This window comes from Grampus griseus (assembly GCF_964374135.1).
Source record: "Grampus griseus genome assembly, chromosome: 17".
NCBI classification, from domain to species: domain Eukaryota; kingdom Metazoa; phylum Chordata; class Mammalia; order Artiodactyla; family Delphinidae; genus Grampus; species Grampus griseus.
Window position 1 is genome coordinate 32,369,193 of NC_139011.1, and position 25,212 is coordinate 32,394,404.

At 39.5% G+C, this 25,212-nt stretch overlaps 1 protein-coding gene across 3 annotated transcripts in view; it reads left to right on the forward strand.

Annotated features, from left to right (window-relative positions):
• Positions 1–225: 225 nt before the first annotated feature.
• The window catches only part of LRP12 (LDL receptor related protein 12), a gene marked incomplete at its 5' end in the record, with an annotated part of 84,773 nt that continues 59,786 nt past the window's right edge, over positions 226–25,212 (forward strand). The window contains one exon of one of the 3 annotated variants that reach the window (XM_082674703.1): positions 226–312. Coding sequence is in view for 2 of the 3 variants with exons in the window: in XM_082674704.1 (XP_082530830.1) it covers positions 1,355–1,433 (79 nt within the window). Of the gene's footprint in view, positions 313–1,290; positions 1,434–25,212 lie in introns of those variants that run through there. The other 2 variants (XM_082674704.1, XM_082674702.1) reach the window with 2 other exon arrangements.

Genomic DNA, 25,212 nt, shown 5'->3' on the forward strand with positions numbered 1-25,212 from the left:
AAAAATTGTTTCAAACTATTCATTTGTTACACTATCTTGGGTAATTTAACTTGTCTCGTTTTCTTATCTATAAAATATGGATAATAATATTTATCTCACAAGGTTGTTAGAGATGAAAAAGAGATAACCTGTGTCAATTGGACAGCATAGTGCATTGTAGGTCTTCCTTGAATAGCCCGGAGAGTGCATGTAAAGGTCAATGATAATCTAGTAGGGGAGATGAGACGTGTCGACAAACACTTTACAAATACAAGGCGGAAGATCTGACGTGCCAGTGTCACTACAATTGTATTTAGGAAGTGCTACGGAGAGGTAAGGGAAGGAGGAATCACACTTCTTGGGATGGAGAAAGATGTTTATAGAGAAATCACGGGTCGCTGAGTGAACCCCTCTCTCACTTCCCGACCCCCGAGGTGTCTCCAGCCCCCCCGGGGGATGTCAGAGCCACCTCCACGCCAGACTGGAAGTGCTCCGCACTCCAACCTTGTCCGGCTCATCGCGGGCACCTTGAGGGTGGGCGTCCAGCCCCAGCTCCCCAGCAGGCATTCCCAGCGACCAGCGGCCGGGGTCTCGGCACTAACCTGCGCCCACCCACTCCGAGCTCCGCGCGGGTTAAGTGGAGGAAGGGAGGAAGGGGTAGGGGAGAGTAACTCCCAAGTTCCCAGCCTCCGAACACCCACTCTCCTCGCTCGCGCAGCCACTCTCCGCCACCCAACACGTCCTCATACAACCCGCAGGGGCAGCCCCGAGACCGCTGACTGCAGCGAAGCGCCGAAGCCGGCCCCCACTCCCCAGCCCGGGGTAACCCATCGACCCGCGTTCTCTCGCTCGCTCATCTATTAGCACTGCCTTGCTCCTCCGGCCTCTGTCACGGGGAAAGCGGCCCTGAGACTTAGAAAGTCCAGCGGAGCGCGGGCTGGGAACCAAGGCAGGCGGGCCAGGGGATTGCCGATCGCACGGATGGGCGCGGGTGCCGGCTAGCGCTGTCTGGCGGGTGGCGGCGCCGACTAGCCTATGCGGCGCGTGGCTGGAGCCGCGCGTCCGCCGCCCCCTCACCGCGTACCGGCGCTGGCTACCCCGGCTCCCGGGAGAGCCGTCCCGTGGAGGACTCTCGCGCCGCCCCGGGTGGGAGCCGGCGAGCTGCTGAGGGGGGTCCGGAGGGAGGCAGAAAGAGGGAGGGAGCGCGCGCGGGCGGCGGCGGCGACGGCGGCCCCTCCCCCTCCCGCCGCCGCGGAGAGCGCAGGGAGCAGCCGGGGGCTCGGTGGCGGCGGCGTCTGGCCCCAGCTCCTCCTCCGCCTCCGCCTCCACCTCCGCCTCCTCCATCTCCTTCTCGCTCGCTCCATCTGCCGTGGTTATGGCCCGTCGCTGGAGCACAAAAGAGTCTCCGCGGTGGAGGTCTGCGCTGGTCTTGCTTTTCTTCGCCGGGGTGTACGGTAAGTGTCCTGGACCTCGCGCCCCGCTGACTGAACAAAGCTGGGGCGACCCCGGGCCCCGAGGCCTCCAGGACAGGGGGCTCCCCGAGGAACCGGCAGAGACCCCGGCCGCCGGCGGGACAAAGACCCGGCGAGGGTTGGATGTAGCGGAGGGGGTGTCCACACACGAAGATGCTTTGGTCCATTCGTCTGTCTCCAGACCCTCGGGGTTTTGGTGGGTGTTTGGGCGTCCCGGACCCGGGGAGCCCCCTGGGAGCTAGAGGGTGGCGGATGGACTTCCCGACCTGGGCTGGAGGGTCACGGTGGCCGGCTGGTTCCTCGGGGACTCGTAGCCCCTTGAATAACACACACACACAAAGATGTAGGACTGTGGGAGAAAGAAAGGGAGGTCGCCCCCCGCCGCTGGCCGGGACCGTCCTGCCACCCCCAACCCCCCCACCCTGGGCCAGGAAGTTCACTCCTCAGTGGAATTCACACCGCACCGATCCCTCACCTTCCCCACTCCCTGGCAAAGCAGCCCGCTATTTTCTTCCCATCCCTGCACTTCGGGGGCTCTGCTGATCCCGGGCATGCAGGATCCTGCCCCTTGCTCTGGAGCAGCACGCGGGAGAAGGCCAGAAAATAGTTTCCAGCCCCACCTCAGTCTCTCCCTCTTAGGGCGTACATGTCTGCCCTGACTCCCAGTTCGTTTGGCATTTCATCCATCATTGTCCGCTAATGTTGTCACTGTTGCTTTATTCCAGTCTGTGGGTTGTATTACATATATTCCTTTGAGGTTAAGAGATGGCTGAGGCTATGAGTAAGGACCAAGCTTTACGTAGTACACAGGGGTCAGAACAAGAGCTAAACGGAATTAATTGGAAAGAACATTCATTGCTTGAGAGACTTTGAGTTCCACTTCTGGCTTGACTGTTTTTAGTCATCAGTTTAAAACATTGTATAGTTGTTTCAGAGAACACAGTTAACCTTTACTTTTGGGAGTGGTGCTTTGATTTCTTCAGAAGAAAATAATTAGAAGTTATCATTCTTTGGTAAATTTTACTTCTGAAAAGTCTAAGTCATTTGCCACAAACACTTAATTCCACTAATGGTGGTGGGGATGAAGTTCAGTCAACATGTAATTTACGAGCAAGTATTATCTCTTTTGAAAGCATTTATCTATGGAATTGAATGTCACGGTAACTTTTAAAACCTGAGAAATTACACGAAATGAAGAATTTAATGAACTGAGATCGACATTTACTGCCAACCAAGAAATAGTAGTTTTTCTGTGTGGTTCAGAATGTATTGCTCCCTGACCTGATTAATATATTTTTATTTTTGTTTGGGAGGAGTTGGTCCACATTTGATGTGGTAATTGCCAGTGGTGTGCTTATTTGAACAGAAAACCCAGTGCATGACTTCTGATTGTTAGTTGCATCAAGTGGCTGTGATCCCTACTTGCTTGGTGACTTGTGGGTTTGGGTCTGCACCAGAGATCAGTAAGCTATTATGTGTTTCTTCTAGCCTGAAGGTGGGTGTAGCTCTGCTCTAGGTTTGGTGTAATGGCCCAGGAGAGAGCAGAAAGCTAGAGGCATCTTTAATCTAGGGTGATTAAGAGTGTCCAGCTTTGTCCTCTACTATAATCAGAGTTGAGTCTTAGTGATGTGTGATCAGATTGGATAAATAAACAGGTTCTTTTAGCTCTGCTTTCATTAAGAGCTATGTCATTAGTGTTTGAACTAAAATTCTTTTTGCCTCTAGGGATAAGAGGCTGTGAACCCCCGAATTTGTCCTGGTGCATCCTTTTGTACTTGTACACAAAATGACTTTCTGGTAGATGTTTATCAGATATTTATGTTTTGGGAATTTGTGTTTAGTGAGGAATTGTTAGTAGGCAAAGACTGAAGCTCCTTTTTCCAACAGTGTGGGGTCACATTATAAAACTAGCAAGTGATTATGCTAAGGGTTGACATCTCAAGCCACACAGCAAGTTTTAAAGTATAAAGAAAACGGAGGTAGTGAGCCAGGCGGGACACTAAACTGTGAGCAGAGATTAAAGGAACCCTTCGCTCTGCATTTGGGGAAATTCTCTTTATTGCTGCACTTTTTGTCCTCTTCTGTCCTGTGTGGATTTATATTAGAGAAGAAGCAGCTATAATAATAGTGTGTGTGTGGCGGGGGTGTGTGTGCTTTCATAACAATAGTGGGGTTGTTTTACTTGAATATGCAGTAGTTGTGATGAGTGGATGCGTCCTGAGAAGTACCCATCACCTGTTCTGAGCCTTTAGAAAAACTATACACTGTAATTTATGAAACTGTCCCTTATACAGCAAAATGTGTGTTTTTTTCAAAGTGGCTTCAAAACTAATGAGAAACCTTTGTTAATGCAACTGAATATTCAGAGTAACCCTTAACTTAGACCCAGTGAAAAAAATGCAGGTTGATTGGCTGATATTTGGGCAGTTCCAATACCAACCCTTCACAGAGTGACTCTTTCTTATCTATTAAACTGTAATATTAAATGGCTCCAGGTTGTGCCTTGAATCTTTGAAACATTTCAAATACCTTAAAAGTAATCTTTTTATTTTGGTACTTAGTTTCTTCACATGACCATTTTAGTGGACTGTGTGACTAATAAATGTGACTGTTTTAGTGGAATAGTATGACTGTTTTACTTCCAAGTTACTTTTCTGAATGCCAAAGCCTTATTTGAAACTCTAGATTATGATATGGAATACAGTTAATGTTTTCTAGGAGTAGTTGTTCAAAGACCAACAATTATCTTTCAGGAGCTGCTGTAGCTTAACTGCACCGAATGTTCCTGAGAGTTAGGAGAAGGTAAAGGTTGACCTCTGCCATTGGAAGTTTGAAGGGATAAGAACAGTTAGTGGGGGCAGCTGTGACCTTGCTGGCATGTGTTAGGCCTGCTGTAAGAGGAGAAGGTGCTTCTTCATATCTCACACGGGGATATCTGGCTGTTAAAATGTGTGGAGGTTTTCCAAACCATCTCCTCGTCAGTAGAAGCTGTTAGTCTTGCTCACCTCCCAAGCCATAATTTGATAATTATGGCAGTTCCATTGCTTTATCCTTTTCCACTCTGTTTGTCTCCCAAATCAGTGTTTTCTAATCTTTTTTATTTTTATTTATTGATTTATTTATTTTGCGGTACGCCGGCCTCTCACTGCTGTGGCCTCTCCCGTTGCGGAGCACAGGCTCCGGACGGAAGCGCAGGCTCAGCGGCCATGGCTCACGGGCCCAGCCGCTCCGCGGCATGTGGGATCTTCCCGGACCGGGGCACGAACCCGTGTCCCCTGCATCGGCAGCCGGCCTCTCAACCACTGCGTCACCAGGGAAGCCCTCAAATCTTTTTTAGAAGATTAAAATACCTAAAATACATTTTATATTACTCCCAGTATACAGAACAAAACAAAATTCATGAAATAATCCTTGCTGGTACTACCTGTGATGTACTCTGATGTTTTTTAACCTATTTCACCTCCCTTCTCTCCTGCTTCCTTTCTTCGTGTACTGGTTTGGACTCAATAAAGTAATTTTGGACCCACTTATAGAATACAGTTGTTAGTTTGTAAAAGCACTGCCCTAGATGAAGCCTTAAAATGTAATTTTAAATGTTTGTTGTATTTGTATATCATTTTACAGCAGCCTTGAAGAGTTGTAGGTGGTAAGGTCTTCGGTTACTTGCTGCTAGAGCTTTTGGGAGCAGTAAGAACTCTCCCTGACATGTACTGACTGAACTTATGACAAAAATGTATCTTTAAAGTGGTTTTCAGCTTATTATAGTCAAAAATTCTTTCTGTACACACTGCTGTTCTAGATGTTGTGGAAGCATAGCATGTTCTTTTTACTCTTGCATCTTATGTCTAATGAGTGAGTCTTTCTCTGTGAATTTTATGGAACTTTCAGCAGGATTTTATAAATTTCCAGTTTAAGGATAGGCTAGAAGTTCCAATTTTAGAAAGGTTGTAGAAATAACTAGAACATGAGAAAAAAAATCTAAACCAGATTCCAATTACTTCTAAAAAAGTCAGCCTTGATTACATAAAATATGTTGAGTAAAACTGAATTAATTGCTTAATATAAACCCTTCCTTGGGTTTAGAATCTAAATTATATCCATATCGTAGGGAGAATATAAAGGCATGCAGCACATTCCACAAAATTCTAGGCGGTTACCAGGCAGAAAGTATTAAATGACCACTCTCAGAGGGGTACCTGTGTTCCAGGGAGAATGTGGAGGAGATCTGAATGATGTATGGTAAATGATTTAGAACGTTCCTAGAAAGTATAATCTCTGAAGAAAACATAAAAATGATGTCAGGCTGAAAAGTGAGCAGCAGTTTAAAAAAATGTTTGGGAAAAAAGGACTTAATTTTTGTGGTTAGAAAATTTAAAGCTTATCAAGAAATTAAGGCAACAATGAGAACTTTTTGTTTTTCTGATGTGAGGCGTTTTTGTATTTGGAGGGTTTTTGTTGTGTTTTTTTTACATCTTATCAATGAAATTACAGTTTAAAGAATGAAAGGTAAAAAGGAGGTAAATACCTTTAATATAGGTGAGATGTATGTAGATTTAAGCAAATAGAAAATGTTTTATTTCAGAATTTCGGAATGAGTACTAATCCTGTTCCTGCTACAGGTCTTTATAGGTAAATGAAGGTTGTTCTAAACTTAGGAATTGAGGTTGAATTAATGATTTCTAATTTCTCAGGTTATCTTTCCCTCCCATTTCTTGGTTTCTCTTCATTTTCTCCTCACTCCACCCTGTCCTTTGTGGGAGGGGTGAGTAAGATGTATACTACTTATTCTCCATTTTCTAAGGTGTAGGATTGGATTAGATCCTACAAATACAAGTTACCAATTTGTCTGTTCAGATGCATGTCATTAGTCCTTTTAAGTAGATGCAACAGTAGATGTGTATATAGATAGATAGGTCTGTCTGTCTGTCTATCTATCTCTAGTTTCAATATGAAATTAGCTTAGGGAATTCTGTCTAAACTATAGAAGGAAGGGAAGGAAACTAACATTTACTCAATTAAGTTCAGATACTGTGGTTGGTCTTCATTCATAGTCTGTTAATATTCATTAGGTCTTATTTAGAAATCCTACAAGGTATTTATTCCTTTTTTTATGGAAGAGAAAAATTGAAGCTCAGAGAAGTTGTCACTTATCTAAGATCAAAGCACTAGGAAGTAGTACAGCCAGGACCACAACCTAATCCTGTCTCTCTCTTCACTCTTTCATTCATTTAGCAAATATTTGTCGAGCGCTTGCTTACGTCTGGCACTATGTAAGGCACGACAGCCTGGTGGAGGTGGTTTCTGCCCTCGTGAAACTTCCAGTCTAGTGAATAACTTGTAGTAAGTGCTTTAACAAAAAACAAACAGGAGACAGCAAAGTGAATACCAGGCACAGAGTAGTTAGAGGAAGCCTTCCTTGTAGAGGAGAATGAAAGACCTGAAGGACAGCTAACCATGTTATGACTGGGATAAGAGGGCCTTGCACATGGGAGCAACATGTGAAAGACCCAGAATTAGGAAAAAGCTGATGTGGAAGAGCTGGTGTGTTGCAGGTAAACAAATAAAATCAGTAGCCGGAGCACAGTGGTCATAAGAGTGACAAGGTGAGGCTAGAATCTTAGGCAGGGACTCAGGGCTTTGGAAACTATGGTAAAGAGTTTGGGTTTAAGTGTAATTGTTGACACAGTTTAAATGCTGTAGTGTGATCTTTGTTTTGAAACAGTCGCTTTTGCCCCTGTGTGGATTGTTGAGAAGTAGGCAAGAGCAGAGGTGGGATGATAGGTTTCGGCTGTAATGCAGGTGAGAGACACTGAGGTGGCAGCAGTGGAGGTGGAAAGAAGAGTATGGATTGCCCCTTTGATAGGGAAGGAAGGGGTGCTTCCTCTCTCGTCACAAGAGGTTAAGGAGGAAAATATTAGTTCAAGTGGACTTAGGTCTGTAGGTTTTGTAGTAGGATGATGGAGAATTCTCAAAGTGATATGAGATCATCAGGTGAGAGTGAAGAAAAGGGCTGAGAGGTTGCGGGTGATTTCTGTTTTCATAATTCAGTAAATCAGTTTAGACCCTTAGGAAGTTAAGTTTCTGTTTATTTTAATCTAGAAAAGAGAAGCTTAAGAATACTCAGTTCAAGAAGGGATATTGTGTGTGAATAGTTGTATAGCATATGACACTAAGGAGTGGGGATTTAAGTTACAAGGGGGGAGGCTTAAGAAGGGTTCTGTGGAGAACTCAGTTCTAAGGACTGTTCATTTTTGTGGATGAAATAAGTACAGAACAAAACTTTCTACAGTGTTTTAAGAGTATTTAAGGCAAAAAGGAAAGGGTGGAATAAAAGTTAGATTTCAAGGACTTTTTGCCCAAGTTAAATGCTTTCTACTAAGTGATCAATTAAAGATTGCTCTATGTCTTAGAAGAGTCAAGAATGCATTGGCGGGGTTTCCCTGGTGGCGCAGTGGTTGAGGGTCCGCCTGCCACAGCAGTGAGAGGCCCGCGTACCGCAAAAAAAAAAAAAAAAAAAAGAATGCATTGGCAGATTAGAGAACTTCAAACATTTTTGGAAAAATAAAGTGACCTTTTACCTTTCTTCCCTGGATTGAATAGTTTATTTACAGAATATATAACTTTAGAAGGTCCCAAAACTTCAAAGTAAATGAAGCCAACTGAACAGTTTTCTAGTTCTCTCAAATACTTTATAACTCACTGCCCTGCCCTGCTAGTATCAGTTTGGTGAAGAAGTGAAATCGTTTTACATTCATGTTTTTACCATTGAATGAGAGTAACTTCATACTTACCTTTAATTCACTTGAATTTCAGTTTTTAGAGATGGGATTTGGTGTTAATCTTTTCATATCGAGGTTAAATGGAGCACAGTGGGATGTGTCGTAGTTGGAATTTACCGTTCAGATGTAATTATCTGACTTAATTTCATTGATTGTTAAAGTATCTTATAGGTTTGAATAAGTTGGAGAAGACATGAATCTTTTATCTGGCATATTCTGAAATAGAATTCAGTTTCTTGGAATTATTATTGCCTGTTCTAGTGATACTAAAATCTTTTACCAAGAGTTAGAATACAGAACTCCTTTACAAAAAGATGCTTTTCTTAAATCCTCAAAATAACTCTGAGGTAGGTATTATTAGAAGAAACTGAAGCTTTGAGAGTAGTGATTTTGCCTAAGGTTTGCGTCTCTCTGCTGCTGTTCTCTTCATGTAAAGGCTCGTTAGTTTTTAATTTGTGTTATTGTAACAGCCCCAACTTGACTCTAGTCCTTATTCACTCACATCACACAGAGGAGCAGCAGAGTGACTCTTCTAAAGTGAGGATATGATTATGTAACTTTCTTGCTTAAAACCAATAGTTCCCTATTCTTAAAATAGAAGCATCACTAGGCCCTTCACGATGTAGCTAGTTTTTCCCTTTCTTGTCTCTTGTCACTCCCTCCACCATGCCCTTCCCCTCCACCGTGTTTGTGCCATACTGAACACGTTTCTCTTGTCTCCTGGCCTTTGCACACACTGTTCTCCCTGCCTGGTTTTACCTTCCTCCACCACTTTCTTCACTAGGCTAACTCCTGCCATCCTTCAGCTTTCCTTTACATATTACCTCCTTTGGGAAGTCTTTTCTGGTTCTTCAAAACTAGGTGCCTGTCTCCTAAGCATCTCAGACTGTTCTTAGTATGCACACTTGGTATTTTCCTGTTTTACCTCTCTATATTCCCCCCGGAGCATCGCTGCCTACCAGATACATATTGTGAGCCTCAAATGTAAGTCATATACATAGTTTTAAATTTTGTAGTAGCCGAATTAAAAATTTTAAAAAAGCAGGTGAGATTAATGTTAGTAATGTATTTAACCTGATATATCTAAGATATTATCATTTTGACATGTAACCAATACAAAATTATTAATGAAATATTCTGCATTATGTTTTTCATACTAAGTCTTCAAAATCCAGTGTAAATTTTTTTTTTTTTTTTTTTGGCTGCCTTGGGTCTTTGTTGCTGTGCACGGGCTTTCTCTAGTTGCGGTGAGTGGGGGCTACTCCTCGTTGCGGTGCGCGGGCTTCTCACTGCGGTGGCTTCTCTTGTTGCAGAGCACGGGCTCTAGGCGCCCAGGCTACAGGAGTTGTGGCTCGCAGGCTCTGGAGCGCAGGCTCAGTAGTTGTGGCTCACGGGCTTAGTTGCTCTGCGGCATGTGGGATCTTCCCGGACCAGGGCTCAAACCCGTGTCCCCTGCATTGGCAGGTGGATTCCTAAACACTGCGCCACCAGGGAAGCCCTCTAGTGTAGGTTTTATTCTTACAGCTCATCTCAGTTAGACTAACCACATTTCAAATGCTTAATAGCCACTTTGAAAACAGTCAGTATCTATTAAGGCTGAGTGTAAACATGCCCTGTGATCCAGCAGTTCTGCTCCTGGTATAAACTCAACAGAAGTGGGGACGTCACGTGCGTCAGAAGACACGTACAAGGATATTCATAGCATCCTTGCTTGTTTTAATTCCAGATTAGAAAGAGCCCATATGTCCATCAGCGATAGAATAGATGAATAAATTATGGTATATGGTATATTCACATAAGGGAAAACCGTACAGCAGCAGTTCTCAAACTTTTGGGACGCAGGGCTCCACAGTTCTTGGGGGATCCAAAGAATGTTTTTTGTGTGACAGATATATATGTTTTTAAATATGGTAAATTAAAGTTGACAGATTGTTAAAATATTTATTAACCCATTTAAAATGACAAGAAACCAACCCCATTACGTGTGACCTTAAGTAGCATACGTTTTAAAAATATGTAAAATGACCACTAAAATTTCCAAAAAAAAAAGTTTCGTAAGAAGGATGGCGTTGCTATACATTTTTGCAAATCACTGTAATGTCTGGCTTAATAGAAGACAGCTGATTTCTCATGTCTGCTTCTGCAGTCAGTCTGCTGTGACATGTTTTGCTTGAAGTATAAGAAAGAAATCTGGCTTCACATAGATAATTGTAAAGGGAGAAGAATTTTAGTAGCCTTTTCAGATAAATGTGAATATTCTTTGATGCTACACCAGAACTTGACAAGTAGTTTTTTAAAGTTTAGTTGCAATGTGGAATCTGAAATCAGTGAGCTTTCTGTATTCTATTAAACTCTGAAAGGGTGTTGGGAATTCCCAAGAGCCCACTGACCACATTTTGAGAACAAGGTGCTCTCATTACAAGGTAATGGAAAAGAACAAATTTTAAAAAAATAAGGAAAAAAACCCCAAAGTACCGCTGCAGGTAGGGTGGGTAAATTTCACATGTTGATCAAAAAATGTTAGGCACACAATTATAGCTACCGTATGAGTACAGTGTTAGAAGTTAGACTAATGTAGGAGAGCAGTTGCCTCTTGGGGTTGGGCGGGGGTGGGGGTAGTGATTGAGATGGGTACCATGGAAGCTTCTGGACTGCTGGTCAAATCTATATCTTGACCTAAGCGGTGGTTTACACAGATATGGGTTTTGGGGGTGATAACTCATGGAACTATAAACTTGCAATTAGTGCATTTTTGTATGTATATTTCAAATAAAAGTTTTTAAGTAATAACTTTTGAAAAAAAAGAATAGAATAATGTTGAATAATAGTATCCATAGAAGGTTTTCTGATAACGTAGATTCTCTCTAGTGTTTGCATTTAGTTTTTGTTCTTTTTTGCTTGATTTTTTGCCATTGTGTTTGATAATTAAAAACAATTTTAAAACTTTGTACTTTGGAAATTTCAAGCATATTCAAAAGTAGAGACACTAGTACAATTAACCTGATATACCCAACATCCAGCTTCAACAAGTGATCGTTATATGGCCAGCCTTGTTTTATCCACTCCTCCACCCACTCCCTAAACGCAAATGATTTTGAAACAAATCCCAAGTACCTAATCTAATAATATTTCAGTATGTATCTCTAAGATGTGAAGACTTCAAAAAACAAACCTTAAGTCCAATACCACTATCACACTTAAAAAGTTAACAGTTCCTAATTATCATTACATATCTAGCCATATACACATTGCCCTGGCTGTCATATAAACATGAAGTTTTAGAAACTCTTTGGATCAGGATCCAGATAAGGTCCATACTCTGCAGTCGATATCTGTCAAGCCTTTAGTTTTAATGGTTCCCATCCCCTTTTTTTCAAAATTTTAAGTGTGATGTTTGCTATAGGTTTCTGATATTCTTAATCAAATTGGAGCTATTACATGAGTTCCTGTATAAAATAAGTTTTTGAGATTAGATATTTAATTTTGACACATAAGTGTTTTCATTTCTAAGATGATCGTAAGTTATCTATGAGGGCCAGAATTATGTGAGGGAATCATACCTAGCATCATGCCAGACAGTATTTGTTGAATAAATGAATTCGTTTATCCACGAATGGAGTAAATTACATTCATATGATTCCTCATGTTGAACTACTTTTGCATTTATGGGATAGACCACAACAAGTTGGTAACGATATATATATATTATCTTTTTTTCTTTTTTTTTTTTTTTTTTGTGGTAGGCGGGCCTCTCACTGTTGTGGCCTCTCCCATTGCAGAGCACAGGCTCTGGACGCACAGACTCAGCGGCCATGGCTCACGGGCCCAGCCGCTCCGCGGCATGTGGGATCCTCCCAGACCGGGGCACGAACCAGTGTCCCCTGCATCGGCAGGTGGACTCTCAACAACTGCGCCACCAGGGAAGCCCACGATATATTATCTTTTAATCTGCTGGAATACATTGACTAATTTTCTTAAGACTTTGTGTTTGTATCTATGAAATCAGTCTGTAGTTACTGCCAGCTTTCTAACTCCCTGCACCCCTTTTCTTTCTCTCTCCTGTGACCTGATTTCCTCCCTCCTCTTCCCAATTTTCATATCTGTTGATCTGTTCTTTTAGACACACTTATAATCCATACACCTTTTAAAATTGATTTCAGTGGTCAAGAACAGTGCAAAAAAATTTACTGTTCCAGTTGTGATTATTTTGCCTTTTCAGGTTAGGGAAGGAGACCTGTATAGCTACAGTTACAATAAGAAAGCAAAAATAAACAACCTTGTCCCGCTGACAGGAGAAATGTTTTCATTCCTAGTGAGGATAAATTTTGTTTCACTAAGCAAGGTAATACAGATGAGCCTGTCAGAAGTAAATCCCTTCTTATGAATGGGCCTTATAACCAAAGAAGCATATAAGATACCTTAGTGGAAATGGACTGGTTGTATGAGAAGTAGAATTCTTGTCTGAAGGAGGCATCTGTGGAGTAAAATGGAGATGCTAAATGAAGACTGAGCTCAAGTCCAGGGGAAGGACCACTGTGTTCTGCCAGATGGGCACTTCTAGTCTGTTGGGGGTGATTATACTTTAAGACCACACTTATTTGCTCAAAAGGTAGCAGCCATAGCGTTAACCAAAATATGGCCCCAGTACTATGGAAGGTATGACCTTGTGTTTCCACTGACATGATTACTTGTACGTAAGACTATTCACGCTGTTAAAGAGGGTAGGAGATAGAGGGGGAGCCTCCTATTTGTGCAGCTGGAGTGGAATCACTACACACAGTTTAGGTTCTGATGTCAGTGAGTAAGGCTAAAGTATAGTTCTTTTAAAACTCTCTGAAATCATCTTCAAGTACAGTGTACATGTTTTACAATATTCAGTGCTGAACAGCATACTTTCATTAAGTACAAAACATCCAGTTTTCTCTCTAGCGTTGGTACAGAAGTTTTTTGAGCACCAGATAAAATGGTTGTATTTAGGGGCCATATGAAAACTATGAGTGAGCACAGATAAAATTGCATAAATTCAGTATGAATAGGATTCAACTCCACATTACTTCTTCCACTGCATTACAGTAAGGAACTGAGTGCTGGATTTGATTGAAGTATGTGGGTGTTACAGAGAATTCGAATTAGGATACATGATTTATCCCCGCTTTTTATTTTGTGTATTTTTTAAAAATTTATTCTTTTGTTCCCTGACCTAAGTAGGGGGCTTGCCACAACAAAATTTAAAATAATAGAAGTTACGGTTTTTTATAGGTTTTTTAGAACTCTACCCTGCAACTATAAGGGCATGGTACTTTTGGGGAATAACTTTATCTTTTCAATTTCTACCTCTTTGAGCCAATTTTGTTAAAAATACTAAGTCATATTTTCCTAGAATATTGTAATTTCATTTCTATTTCCACATTTGCTTTAAAGTTGTAAGTAATGTGCTCTCAAAAATATTTTCTACATGTGATTATATCACGTTTGTCATTCCTAATACCTGTCTGTCATTCTTTTCTTGAACACACTTATCACAGTTTTCTCTATTTTAGGTTTTCTTAAAGAATCAGCTCTTGGTTTTATGGTCTACTAATTTTCTTGTTTTCTATTTGATTAATTTCTTTGCACTTTTTTTTGTTTATTTTGTTGTTTTTCTAGCTTTTAAGATGATTGTTTAGTTTGTTAATCTTTTAATTTTTATTTTTAAAGATATACAGTAGAATTAATTCTTTTTCCCTTTGGTGTTCAGGTCTGTGAATGTTAACACATTACAGATTTGTGTAGCTACCGTGCAAATCAGGATACATCACCCGAAAAAACTCACTCCTGCTATCTTTTATAGTCACATCCTCTCCCCACCCATAATCTCAGATAACCACCCATCTATTTTTCATTACTATAGTTTTGTCTTTTTCAAATAAATAGAAGTGTACAGTGTGTAACCTTTTGAGACTGGCTTCCCTTGCTCAGCTTAGTCTTTGCGATCATCCACACTGTTGCACAGGACAACAGTTTATTATTGCTGATCAATATGCCATTTTGTATGGATGCACCACAGTCGGTCACTTCACCTGGTGAAGGACATTTGAGTTGTTAACACCTTTTGGCTATTTAATTAATTATCTGTGAACATTCCTATATGGGTTTTTGTGGAGATATGCTTTATTTCTCTAGGATAAATAATTAGGAGTAGGGTTGCTGGGTCATAAGTTATACACATATGCTTAACTTTATAAGAAACTGCCAAACCATTTTCCACAGTGGCTGTACCAGTTTGCATTCTCACTGGCAACGTGTGCAAGTTCCAGTGGCTCTGCATCCTTGCTAGCACTTAGTGTTGTCAGTATTTTCTGTTTTTGTCATTCTGTTAGGTAAATAGCAGTATCTCATCTGATGTGAATTTGCATTTTTTAAAATGACTAATGATGACATCTTTTCATATACTTTTTTTTGCCATCTTTGTATCCCCTTGGATGAAGTATTTAAGTCCATTGCACATTTTTGGCTTGGTTGTTTATTTTTTAACTGTTAAATTTTGAGAGTTTTTATATCTATATAGATATCAATACACACACAAACACACCCACACACACCCAGCTGTATAGCTTGTCTTTTTATTCTCTTGACAGTGGCCTTGGCAAAACAGAAGTTTTTTTAATTGATAAAATTCAATTTATCAATTTTTTATTTTATAAATTATATTTTTGGTATCAAGAAAACCCCACAACCCAATCAAAATATGGGCAGAGCACCTAAATAAACATTTCTCCAAAGAAAACATACAGATGGCCAACAGGCACATGAAAAGATGCTCAGTGTTGCTAATTATTAGAGAAATGCAAATCAAAACTACAATGAGGTATCTGCCACCTTACTCCACTCAGAATGGCCATCATCAAAAAGTCTACAAACAATAAATGCTGGACAGGGTGTGAAGAAACGGGAACCCTCCTACACTGTTGGTGGGAATGTAAATTGGTGCAGCCACTGGAGGACAGCCTGGAGGTCCTTAAAAAACTAAAAACAGAGTTACCATATGATCCAGCAATCCTACTCCTGGGCATATTTCCAGAAAAGACAAAAACTCTAATTTGAAAAGATACATGCACCCCAGTATTCATAGCAGCACTATTTACAATATACACGACATGGAAACAGCCTAAATGTCCATCAACAGATGAATGGATAAAGAAGATGTGGGGTGTGTGTGTGTGTGTGTGTGTGTGTGTGTGTGTGTGTGTGCGTGCGTGTATTTATAATGGAATATTACTCGGCCATAAAAAAGAATGAAATAATGCCATTTACAGCAACATGGATGGACCTAGAGATTATCATACTAAGTGAAGCAAATCAGGCAGAGAAAGACAAATATCATATGATATCACTTATATGTGGAATCTAAAAAAATGATACAAGTGAACTTATTTACAGACCATATATACACACAGACATAGAAAACAAAAAAGATGTTAAAATACTTCCCCCAATTAATTACAGTAAAATTTGCATCCTCATTCTCAGCAATTATTTTGATTCCTTAAGTTTTATTCTCCCTCTCCCTTATCATTTTCTTTGTCCCATGACAGTTTTCTTGAAGTCTTTAATTGGATTGATATTTCTATTTTGCTGAAGTACATTCTTGTATATTATCCCCCCCTTAAGAAATATGTAGTGGTTGTATGTATTCTTAGGTGTGCACAGTTGAAATTGTTTCTTTATTTTGCCATTACACTTGAACAATGGTTTGGCTGGGTATAGAATTCCAGGTTCCAATATTTTCTGTTCAGAATTCTGTGTATGTTACTTTATCATCTTGTAACTTTAAGTTCCCATTTTGATTGTAATTCCTTTGTTCCTTTGGAAGCTTATCATGAATTTCTTTTTATCTTTGGAGTTTACCATTTTCACCCCTGTGTATCTTCAGTCATTGTTAGTATCTTCAGTCATTGTTACTGTTTGGTATTTGGTGGGCATTTTATCTGAACATATCTAGTTGTATGTTCTAAAGATACTTTTCTAAAATACATGTGCATGTACATATATGTGTGTGAATATATGCACATAGGTATATATATATATATATATCGTGTGTATGTGTGTATATGTATGTATACCTACGTATATGTATTTTAAATGCCTTTTATCCTATGTTCTCTACTTTTAAAACTCCCGTTAAGTGAATAGTAGATATCCTGGCCGTATCTTTTTTCTCTCTTAGTTTTATATCCTTGTCTTTTTATTCTAGAATTTAAAGATTCTTCAATTTGGTCTTCTAAGTTGTAATTTTCTACAATATAATTGTCTATAATATAGAATTGTCTCATTCTTCAGCTTAGTCTTATAAGTTATAATTGTTGTACATATGTAAAATAGTTGCCTTTACAAATACTTTTTCCTTTTTATAATGACAGTTTTTTTTCATTTAGCAGCGGAACTGATTTGTGTCTTTGTTACCTCTCCCACAAATTCTCTTACTCTCTACCTGCCCTTTCCCTACTTGCTCCCCCGCTCGTGAGAATATGGTAAGAACTGTACGTAGGTCCTTTCCTTAGAAACTAATCTACATATGCACAGTCACAGAAAATGTTGTATGTGATAATGTGTGATTCCAGAACTCCTTAAAACTCATTCATGATCCCTCATAGTGCTGTTCTTGAACCAGCTGCATTGGTACTACCTAAGAAGCTTGTTAGAAATGCAGACTCTCAGACCCTGCCCCAGATACTGAATTAGACTCTCCATTTTAACAAGATCCCCAGGTGATTTCTTTCATATTCAAGTTTGAGAAGGACTGCTGTGGGAGGTTAGAAACCTTTGTAGTTGTGGTGTATATGATCTATATTGATTGCTTTATTTTCTGTATCTGTGAGCTTGGAAATATATATACACACACACATATATATATATTTAGATTCCACATATGAGAGATATCATATGGTATTTGTCTTTCTCTGTCTGACCTCTCTCACTTAGCATAATGCCCCCAGGTCCATCCATGTCACAAAAGGCAAGATTTCATTTTTTATGGCTGAATATTATTCTGTCATATATATGTAATATATATACTACAATTTCTTTATCCATTTATTCATTGATAGACATTTAGTTGTTTCCATATCTTGAATATTGTAAATGCTGCAGTGAACATGGGAGTGAGTGTATCTTTTAGTGTTAGTGTTTTCATTTTCTTCAGATAAATGCCCAGAAGTGGAATTGAATAGATCATATGGTAGTTCTAATTTTAATCTTTTGAGGAACCTCCATACTGTTTTCCATAGTGGCTGCACCAATTTACATTCCCACCAACAGCACACAAGGGTTCCCTTTCTCCACATTCTCACCAACACTTATTTCTAGTCTTTTTGATGAGAGCCATTCTGACAGGTTTGAGGTGATATCTCATTGTGGTTTTTAATTTGCATTTCCCTGATGATTAATGAGGTTGAGCATCTTGTCATGTACCTGTTGGCCATCTGTATGTCTTCTTTGAAAAAATGTCTATTCAGATGCTCTGCCCATTTTGTAATCTGAGTGTTTGGTTTGTTTTGCTATTGAGTTGTTTGAGTTTTTTATATATTTTGGATATTGGCCCCTTATCAAATATATGATTTGCAAATATTTTCTCCCATTTAATAGACTGCCTTTTCATTCTATTGATGATTTCCTTTGCTGTATGGAAACTTTTTAGTTTGATATAGTCCTGCTTCTTTATTTTTGCTTTTGTTGCTTTTGCTTTTGTTGCCAAATTCAAAAATTGTCACCAAGACCTGTGTCAGGGAGCTTACTGCCTGTGTTGTCTTTTAGGAGTTTTATGGTTTCAGGTCTTATGTTCAAGTCTTTAATTCATTTTGAGTTAATTTTTGTGTATGGTGTAAAGATAGAGGTCCATTTTCATTTTTTTGCTTGTGGCTATTCAGTTTTCCAAACACCATTTATTGAGGAGACTATCCTTTACTCATTGTATATTCTTGGCTCCTTTGTTGTAAATTAATTGACCGTACATGTGTGGGTTTATTTCTGGCTATTTTGTTCCATTGATGTATGTGTCTGTTTTTATGCCAATACCACACTGTTTTAATTACTATAGCTTTGTAATATAGTTTGAAATCAAGGTGCATGATGCCTCCAGCTTTGTTGTTCTTTCTTGAGATTGCTTTATCGTTTGTTTGTTTGTTTTTAGGATATTATGTCTGGCATCAGAGGCACTTTAAAAAGAATCGTGTCATCAGAGGCACTTTAAAAAGAAGTGTCATCAGAGGCACTTTAAAAAGAATCGTACCTTGATCACCCAAATTGTGCATAGCTAATTAAAGTAGGAATATTTTGAAATAGTCACAAAACAATACAGTATTTGAATAATAAACTGTGCTTTACAAAGTAGTAGGAGACAAGGAGGGATCAACTTATAAACTCATTTTTGTAACAATAGCAAACATACAGCAGTTACTATGTATTAGGCAGTGTTCTAATCACTGTGTGTTTGTGTATGTATATATACACACACACACTCATTTACTTCTCATAGCAACCCTGTCAACTTAGATACTATTATTATTTCCACTTTACATATAAGGAATCAGAGACACAGAGAAGTTAAGTATTTTAGCAAAGGTCACATAATTAGTAAGTGGAAGAGCTTGTATTTGAACCCACAAAGAATTGGTGCTCTTAACCATTACACTATGCTGCTTTGTAGTTTTACCCTGAGACTTCCCTAAACTCAATGCAGCTTATATGCAAACTGATTAATTCCTGATATATTTGCTTTTTTAAATTCATTACTAGAACTCATCTGCTTGTGATGCTGATAGATGAGCCACAGATGCCAGATCATTAGTGTTTTCTGAATTAATTTTGGTTTGCTATTAATTGAGATTTCTAAATGGCAAGATGCTGGATTATTTGATTTTATGCTGTGTACCCTCAAGGTTTGTTGTGAGCATTTTGAATAACTTATGCAAATACTTTCTATATAGAATGTTAATTTTCTTTCTTTCTCAGTAGATAGACAAAAGATAATTTATAGAAATAGTAATTGGATAGCTAATAAAATTAGAAACAAAAATTAACTTCACAAAGAAATGCAAATAGATACCACATACTAATTTAGTAAATATGTAAAAGTCAAACTGTTCTGTTAAATGTTCAAAATGTTCAATAAAGGCATACAAATCAAAATGTGGTTAGGGCGCAATGAAATAAGCGTTCATACTTGACTAGTAGAAATGGTATCTTTGGCTGATGGGTTTATTAGTATTACTTGACATATATCTTGGGCATTTTTCCATATCACTTTTTCTTCATAAACTGTTTCCCTAATGGTGACCGTTAGATGTTTACAGTTTTGTTCACATTTATAAATACTGTAATTGACATGCTTTCGTTAATTTTTATCTTAACTTTTAAATTATTTTCCTTATGGTTAAGTCATAAAAGTGGAGTTACTGGGTCAGAGATTGGAGTATTTTCAAAGCTCTCAATAAAAATAGTACCTGATTGTTATCGAGTGCTTACCGTATGCTAATCATTGCTTTTAATGCCATATATATGTAAATTCATTTAATCTTTATATTAAAACTGTGAGATGGACGCTGTTTTAATTCCAGTTTACAGAAAACTCAGCCATAGAGGAATTTAAATAATTTCTTAAGGTCACACAGTTAGAGTTAGGGTTTGTTTTCCAGAAAGAGTATACTACTTTACTTCTGCCCATGAATTCAAGACTATATATATATATATTTTTTAATTAATTAATTAATTTTTGGCTGCTTTGGGTCTTCGTCACTGCACGCGGGCGTTCTCTAGTTGCGGCGAGCGGGGGCTACTCTTTGTTGCCGTGTGCTGGCTTCTCATTGCAGTGGCTTCTTTTGTTGCGGAGCATGGGCTCGAGGTGCATGGGCTTCAGTAGTTGTGGCTCGCGGGCTCTAGAGCTCAGGCTCAGTAGTTGTGGAGCACGGGCTTAGTTGCTCTGCAGCATGTGGGATCTTCGTGGACCAGGGCTCGATCCTGTGTCCCGTGCATAGCCAGGCGGATTCTTAACCACTCCGCCACCAGGGAAGTCCCAAGATTATATATTTTTTATACCCTCATCAGTGACATGTTGTAATAACAGCACAATAGCGTTGAGCACAGCTGGAACTCTGTCATCGTAAATACCATTTCTCATTGAAAGGATCCAAGGGTCATGGGTGAATGACTGATTTCAGTCTGGGCCAGAAAATACCAAAAGATGAGCCTGGGACATTCTGTTGTATCAAAAAGCAAGGAACTCTCAAAGATTAGTTAGTGGTGCATGCCAAAAGGACACAGGGACCAATATAAAGAGGCTCCCATTGGCCAAAGATGAGAGAACTTAAGTATCAGAAAGAGTAATAAAGATAGCTGGTTGAATATAGAAAACTCCTTGGTTCGTAACAACAGACTTGTAATAAGAAACACACACACACACACACACACATCACTTCAACAAGTTACCAGATAGCAGTGGTAACAAATAGGGCATTAACTCCTACTCTGAAAATAAACAATTATAAGGAAAGAATTAAGCATTTATCCTCCCTTTTTTCTGTATGAACTGTGTTTCAGGGTAAGTAAATAACATTTATTGAGGGAGAGTTCTTTGCAGAAGTTTAGCTAATGAATGTATAAAGAATGGCAGGATTAGAAAATTATTTTTCCACCCCTAATGAGATAATTTATTCAGGCTATGATCATCAATAAGTGAAACTATTAGACAAATGGTTGTGTGGGAAGTTACAGTAAAGGGATCAGACTGCCCTATCTGGACCTATTGATTAATCTCAGACTTATAAAAAGTAGGGCAAGCAGATAGTGAGCCTGCAGGGATACATATACAGCAGACAGCACCAGCTCTGAAGAAGAATTCCAGCCAAAAATGTTGAACCTGCATGAAATCAAGCTTCTGCAGCAGGAGCTGGCAAACTATGGCCTTTGAGCCAAATCCAGCCCACTGCATGTTTTTTGTTTTGTCTTGTTCATAATGTTTTATTGAAACACAGCCACTCCGATGCATTTAAGTCTTTTTTTAAAATTTATTTATTTAATTAATTTATTTTTGGCTGCGTTGGGTCTTCGTTGCTGTGCATGGGCTTTCTCTAGTTGCGGTGAGCGGGGGCTACTCTTCTTTGCGGTGCCCGGGCTTCTCATTGCGGTGGCTTCTCTTGTTGCAGGCTTCAGTAGTTGTGGCACGCGGGCTCTAGAGCGCAGCTCCGTAGTTGTGGCGCACGGGCTTAGTTGCTCCGCGGCATGTGGGATCTTCCTGGACCAGGGCTCTGCATTGTGTCCCCTGCATTGGCAGGTGGATTCTTAACCATTGCGCCACCAGGGAAGCCCCTGCATTTAAGTCTTGTCTATGGCTCCTTTCACGTTACAGTGACAGAGCTGAGTAGTTGTGACAGAGACCATATGGCCCACAAAGCCTAAAATATTTATTATCTGGCCTTTTACAGAAAAAGTTTGCTGACCCTTGAGCTAGATGAACAAAGTTAAGTGACACCAAAAGGAAGTGACACCACAGAATATGGGCTTCTTACAGGACAACTGATCTGGTTTCTGTAACAAGTCAGTGGCATGGAAAATAAGGGAGTATCACTGTGGGTTAAGAGAGACTTAAATACTCTCCCCAAAGGAAATGTGGAGACATTGTATCCTGCTTCAAACAAGCCAATTGTAAAAAGTCATTTATGGGATGACCAGGGAAACCTGATTATGACCTGGCTATATTAAATGATATCAAGAATTACTATTAATTTTGTTAAAATAGGAGCATTGTAGTTGGTAAGAGAATGTTTATATTTTTAGAGATGCATATTGAAGTTTATAGAGGTGAAATGACATGTGGCATGTACTTTAACATGCTTCACAAAAAGAAAAAAAGAAAGTAAGTAAATACCAAAAGCAGGAGTCAAACTCAAGACTCTGATGTCAAGGCTCATATACTTTCCACCATGTCATCATGCTGTCGTATACTATCTATAATAGATTTTAGTATGGTCTTCTGGGTTGCTTTTAACAACTACTGACCTATCTTTTTAAACTTCACTCATCTCTTGGAATCCTTGTCAATCTAAGTACAAATCTTGGTTTTCTTCTGTTCCACTGTATCTAGACATCATTAACAGAGGAGCAGCTATTAAGGTTAGCTCTGCACCTTTTGGCCTTGGTAGCAGGAGATCTGGTGTTCCATTCTTGACTGAACTCTCAATAACTGAGATTTAGTCCTATCGATTTAACTGCTGAGTCTCAACTTCCTGGGTCTTAATATGGGAATATCAATTACTCTTGGAATTGTTTTAGAATTAAAAGATACGTATTAGGAAGGTGTTTTGCAAATGATAAAATCATTATTCAAAATATGACCCATTTATATTTCGGAAAGTACAGTGAAGGAATTAAATGCATGATCTGTGTAATGATACAGACCTAAGTTTGGATACTGTTTCTTAGACGTTTCACCTTGGGCAAGTAGTTTACTATTTCTAAAGTTTAGTTTTTTCATCTGTAAACTGGAGACAATACCTACCTCAAATATTTGTTCTGATGATGAAGTAAATTAAAGTTTTTGAAAGTTCATAGTATAGCAAGCAGCAAATACACGCCAGGTAAATAAATGTTTTTCTCTTTTTTCACTTGAGGAAACATACCTATATAGCAAGGATAGGTACACTTACATTGAATAATTGTTTAAAGATATGTGAAAAGGATAATCCTCAACTTCATATATGATACTTCTATAGGAAAATGCTTAGTTGACAGGATAAACTGCAAGATACAGTTTTAAGATTCTGTGAAAGAACAGGTAAGTTATGAGATGAGCTTCAGTAGAGGTAGGTGAAAAGCTAGCTACCTGCTCAGAGAAAAAAAAGGGAATTCTTTACATATATTTATTAGATTGATGGGCTATAAGCTATTAAGAACCCAGGAGTCATTGAAGATCAAAAATGGTAAAAGCATCTTGCCTTTGGCTTGGTGTCCTCTCTTGTCCACCAGCAAGTTGCTAAAGCTAATGCAGAGTAGCGTCCCTTACAGTATAAAGACGGAAGCTACTCAAGAGCTCTGAATAGTCATTTACCAATATTTTACACTTCGAAGGACAGCGATCAGAAATAGCTCTCTAAAGCCTGTTGTCCAAGTGGACAGTTGGATCTAAAGTCTCTCTTTCCCCTCGTGGCTTTTTAACTTCATTCACTAATGAAAGAATGCCTATCTTCCTCTTTATATTTCTTCATCCTTTTCCTTCTTTCCTCTTACCCTCTGAGCAAACTATAACATGAGAACCAAATGGCTAATTGTATGGAGGATGTTCCATGCTTAATCTTAAAATCTGGTAATTTTGATTCTTTAACTCAACAGTTACTGAAGTTTCACTCTGTGTCAGAAACTGGGATGTGGTTGCTGGGCACTAGGAAGGCAGAGAGAAAGAGAGTGAAAAAGAAAGAAAAAGAGAAAAAAGGAAAGGAGGGGCAAGACTTTCTTTGCTCTTAGGACACTCAAAATTTGCTGTGGAAGATGGTCAGTTAAATTAATAACCCAAAACAGGATGATAAGGACTGTGGTAATGATGATATGCTTATAGCTCAGTACCAGTGTGATGTCCTGTGGGACCATCAAGGAGGACTCCTAACTCATCCTGAGATGGATGGAGGTCTGTTTCCTGAGCTGAGTTGAAGGAGTTCAGCGGGTAACTGGTGGCAGTGTGCTAGACTGTTCCAGGCAGAGACAACATCATGTTCAAAAACATCACAGTTTCAGAAACTGTATATACTTTAGCTGTGTTGAAACCAGAATATATGTGTTTGAGGTAAACGCAGACAAGGAGTATTAAATTTAGGGGCGAGGAGATACAGAAGAGCCAGATTATAGTGGGTCTCAGAGGCTCTTAATACGTATAAGGAGTTGAACTAGTTACAGATTTATAAGCTGAAGATTCCTATCAGATATGCCTTTTACAAAGATCTCTAGTAGCGCTATGAAGAATGGATCAGAGAGCTGCAAGACCAAAGGTACAAAGCTTGCAAGCTAATTCATTTATTCATTCATACATTCAGCAAATATTTATCAAATGTCTGCTGTGAACCAAACGTTATTCTACACTTCTGTCCTCGTGGAACTTAACGTTTAATGCAATAAAACTGAAATATCAGTGACATGAAGGAAGGAAATAGCAGGTTTGGAAGGAATCAAGAGAACTGACTATATAGTGCGAAGGGGAAGATGGGGATGGTAAAGAATGACTTCCAGGTTTCTCTATGGACAAGTGGGAGATGTTGGTGTCATTCACCCAGGTAAGGAATACCAGAGGAGGAGCAGATTGAGGGTAGATAAAAGGAGTTGCATCTCACACGTAGTGAGTTTGAGACAGCTAGGTAATGTTAAGGTAATACCGAATTCCTGTTCAGTAGGAACTTAAAAGACAACTTTTAGGATGGAAATAATAATAGCAGCTCCTTCGTAGGGTGATTATGAAGATTAAATGTGCTGAAGCGTGGAAATTGCTTAGACCATCATCTGGCACATGTTCCAAACTCATTAGTCGCTGCTCTTGTTATTTTGAGAGTAAGAACTTTGAGCTAGACAGATTTGCGTAAATCCTAGCAGTGCCACTTACCAGTTGTGTGGCTTTGAGCAGGTCTTTCAACTTTAACCTCTTTTGAGTCTAAATTTCTCTGCATGTAAAGGGGCGGTAGTATCTATTTTACAGTGATGCTGTAAAGGTCAGTAAATAGTATATGAAAAGCACCAACCACAGTGACTGGCACAAGATAAGTGCCCAGTGAATGTTGGGGGAGGTGGGTGTCAAGTAAGAATTTGCACCTCAGGAGAAAGATTCTCATTATGGGTAAAAATTTGAGAGATATCAACGCGGAGGACTCAAACCTTTAAACTCGCATATGTGCTGAAGAGTTTCTAGAAAGGGAGGGGATAATATGCCAGAAGACCTCTGAGTGGTTGGCAAGGGAGATAATTTACTAAGT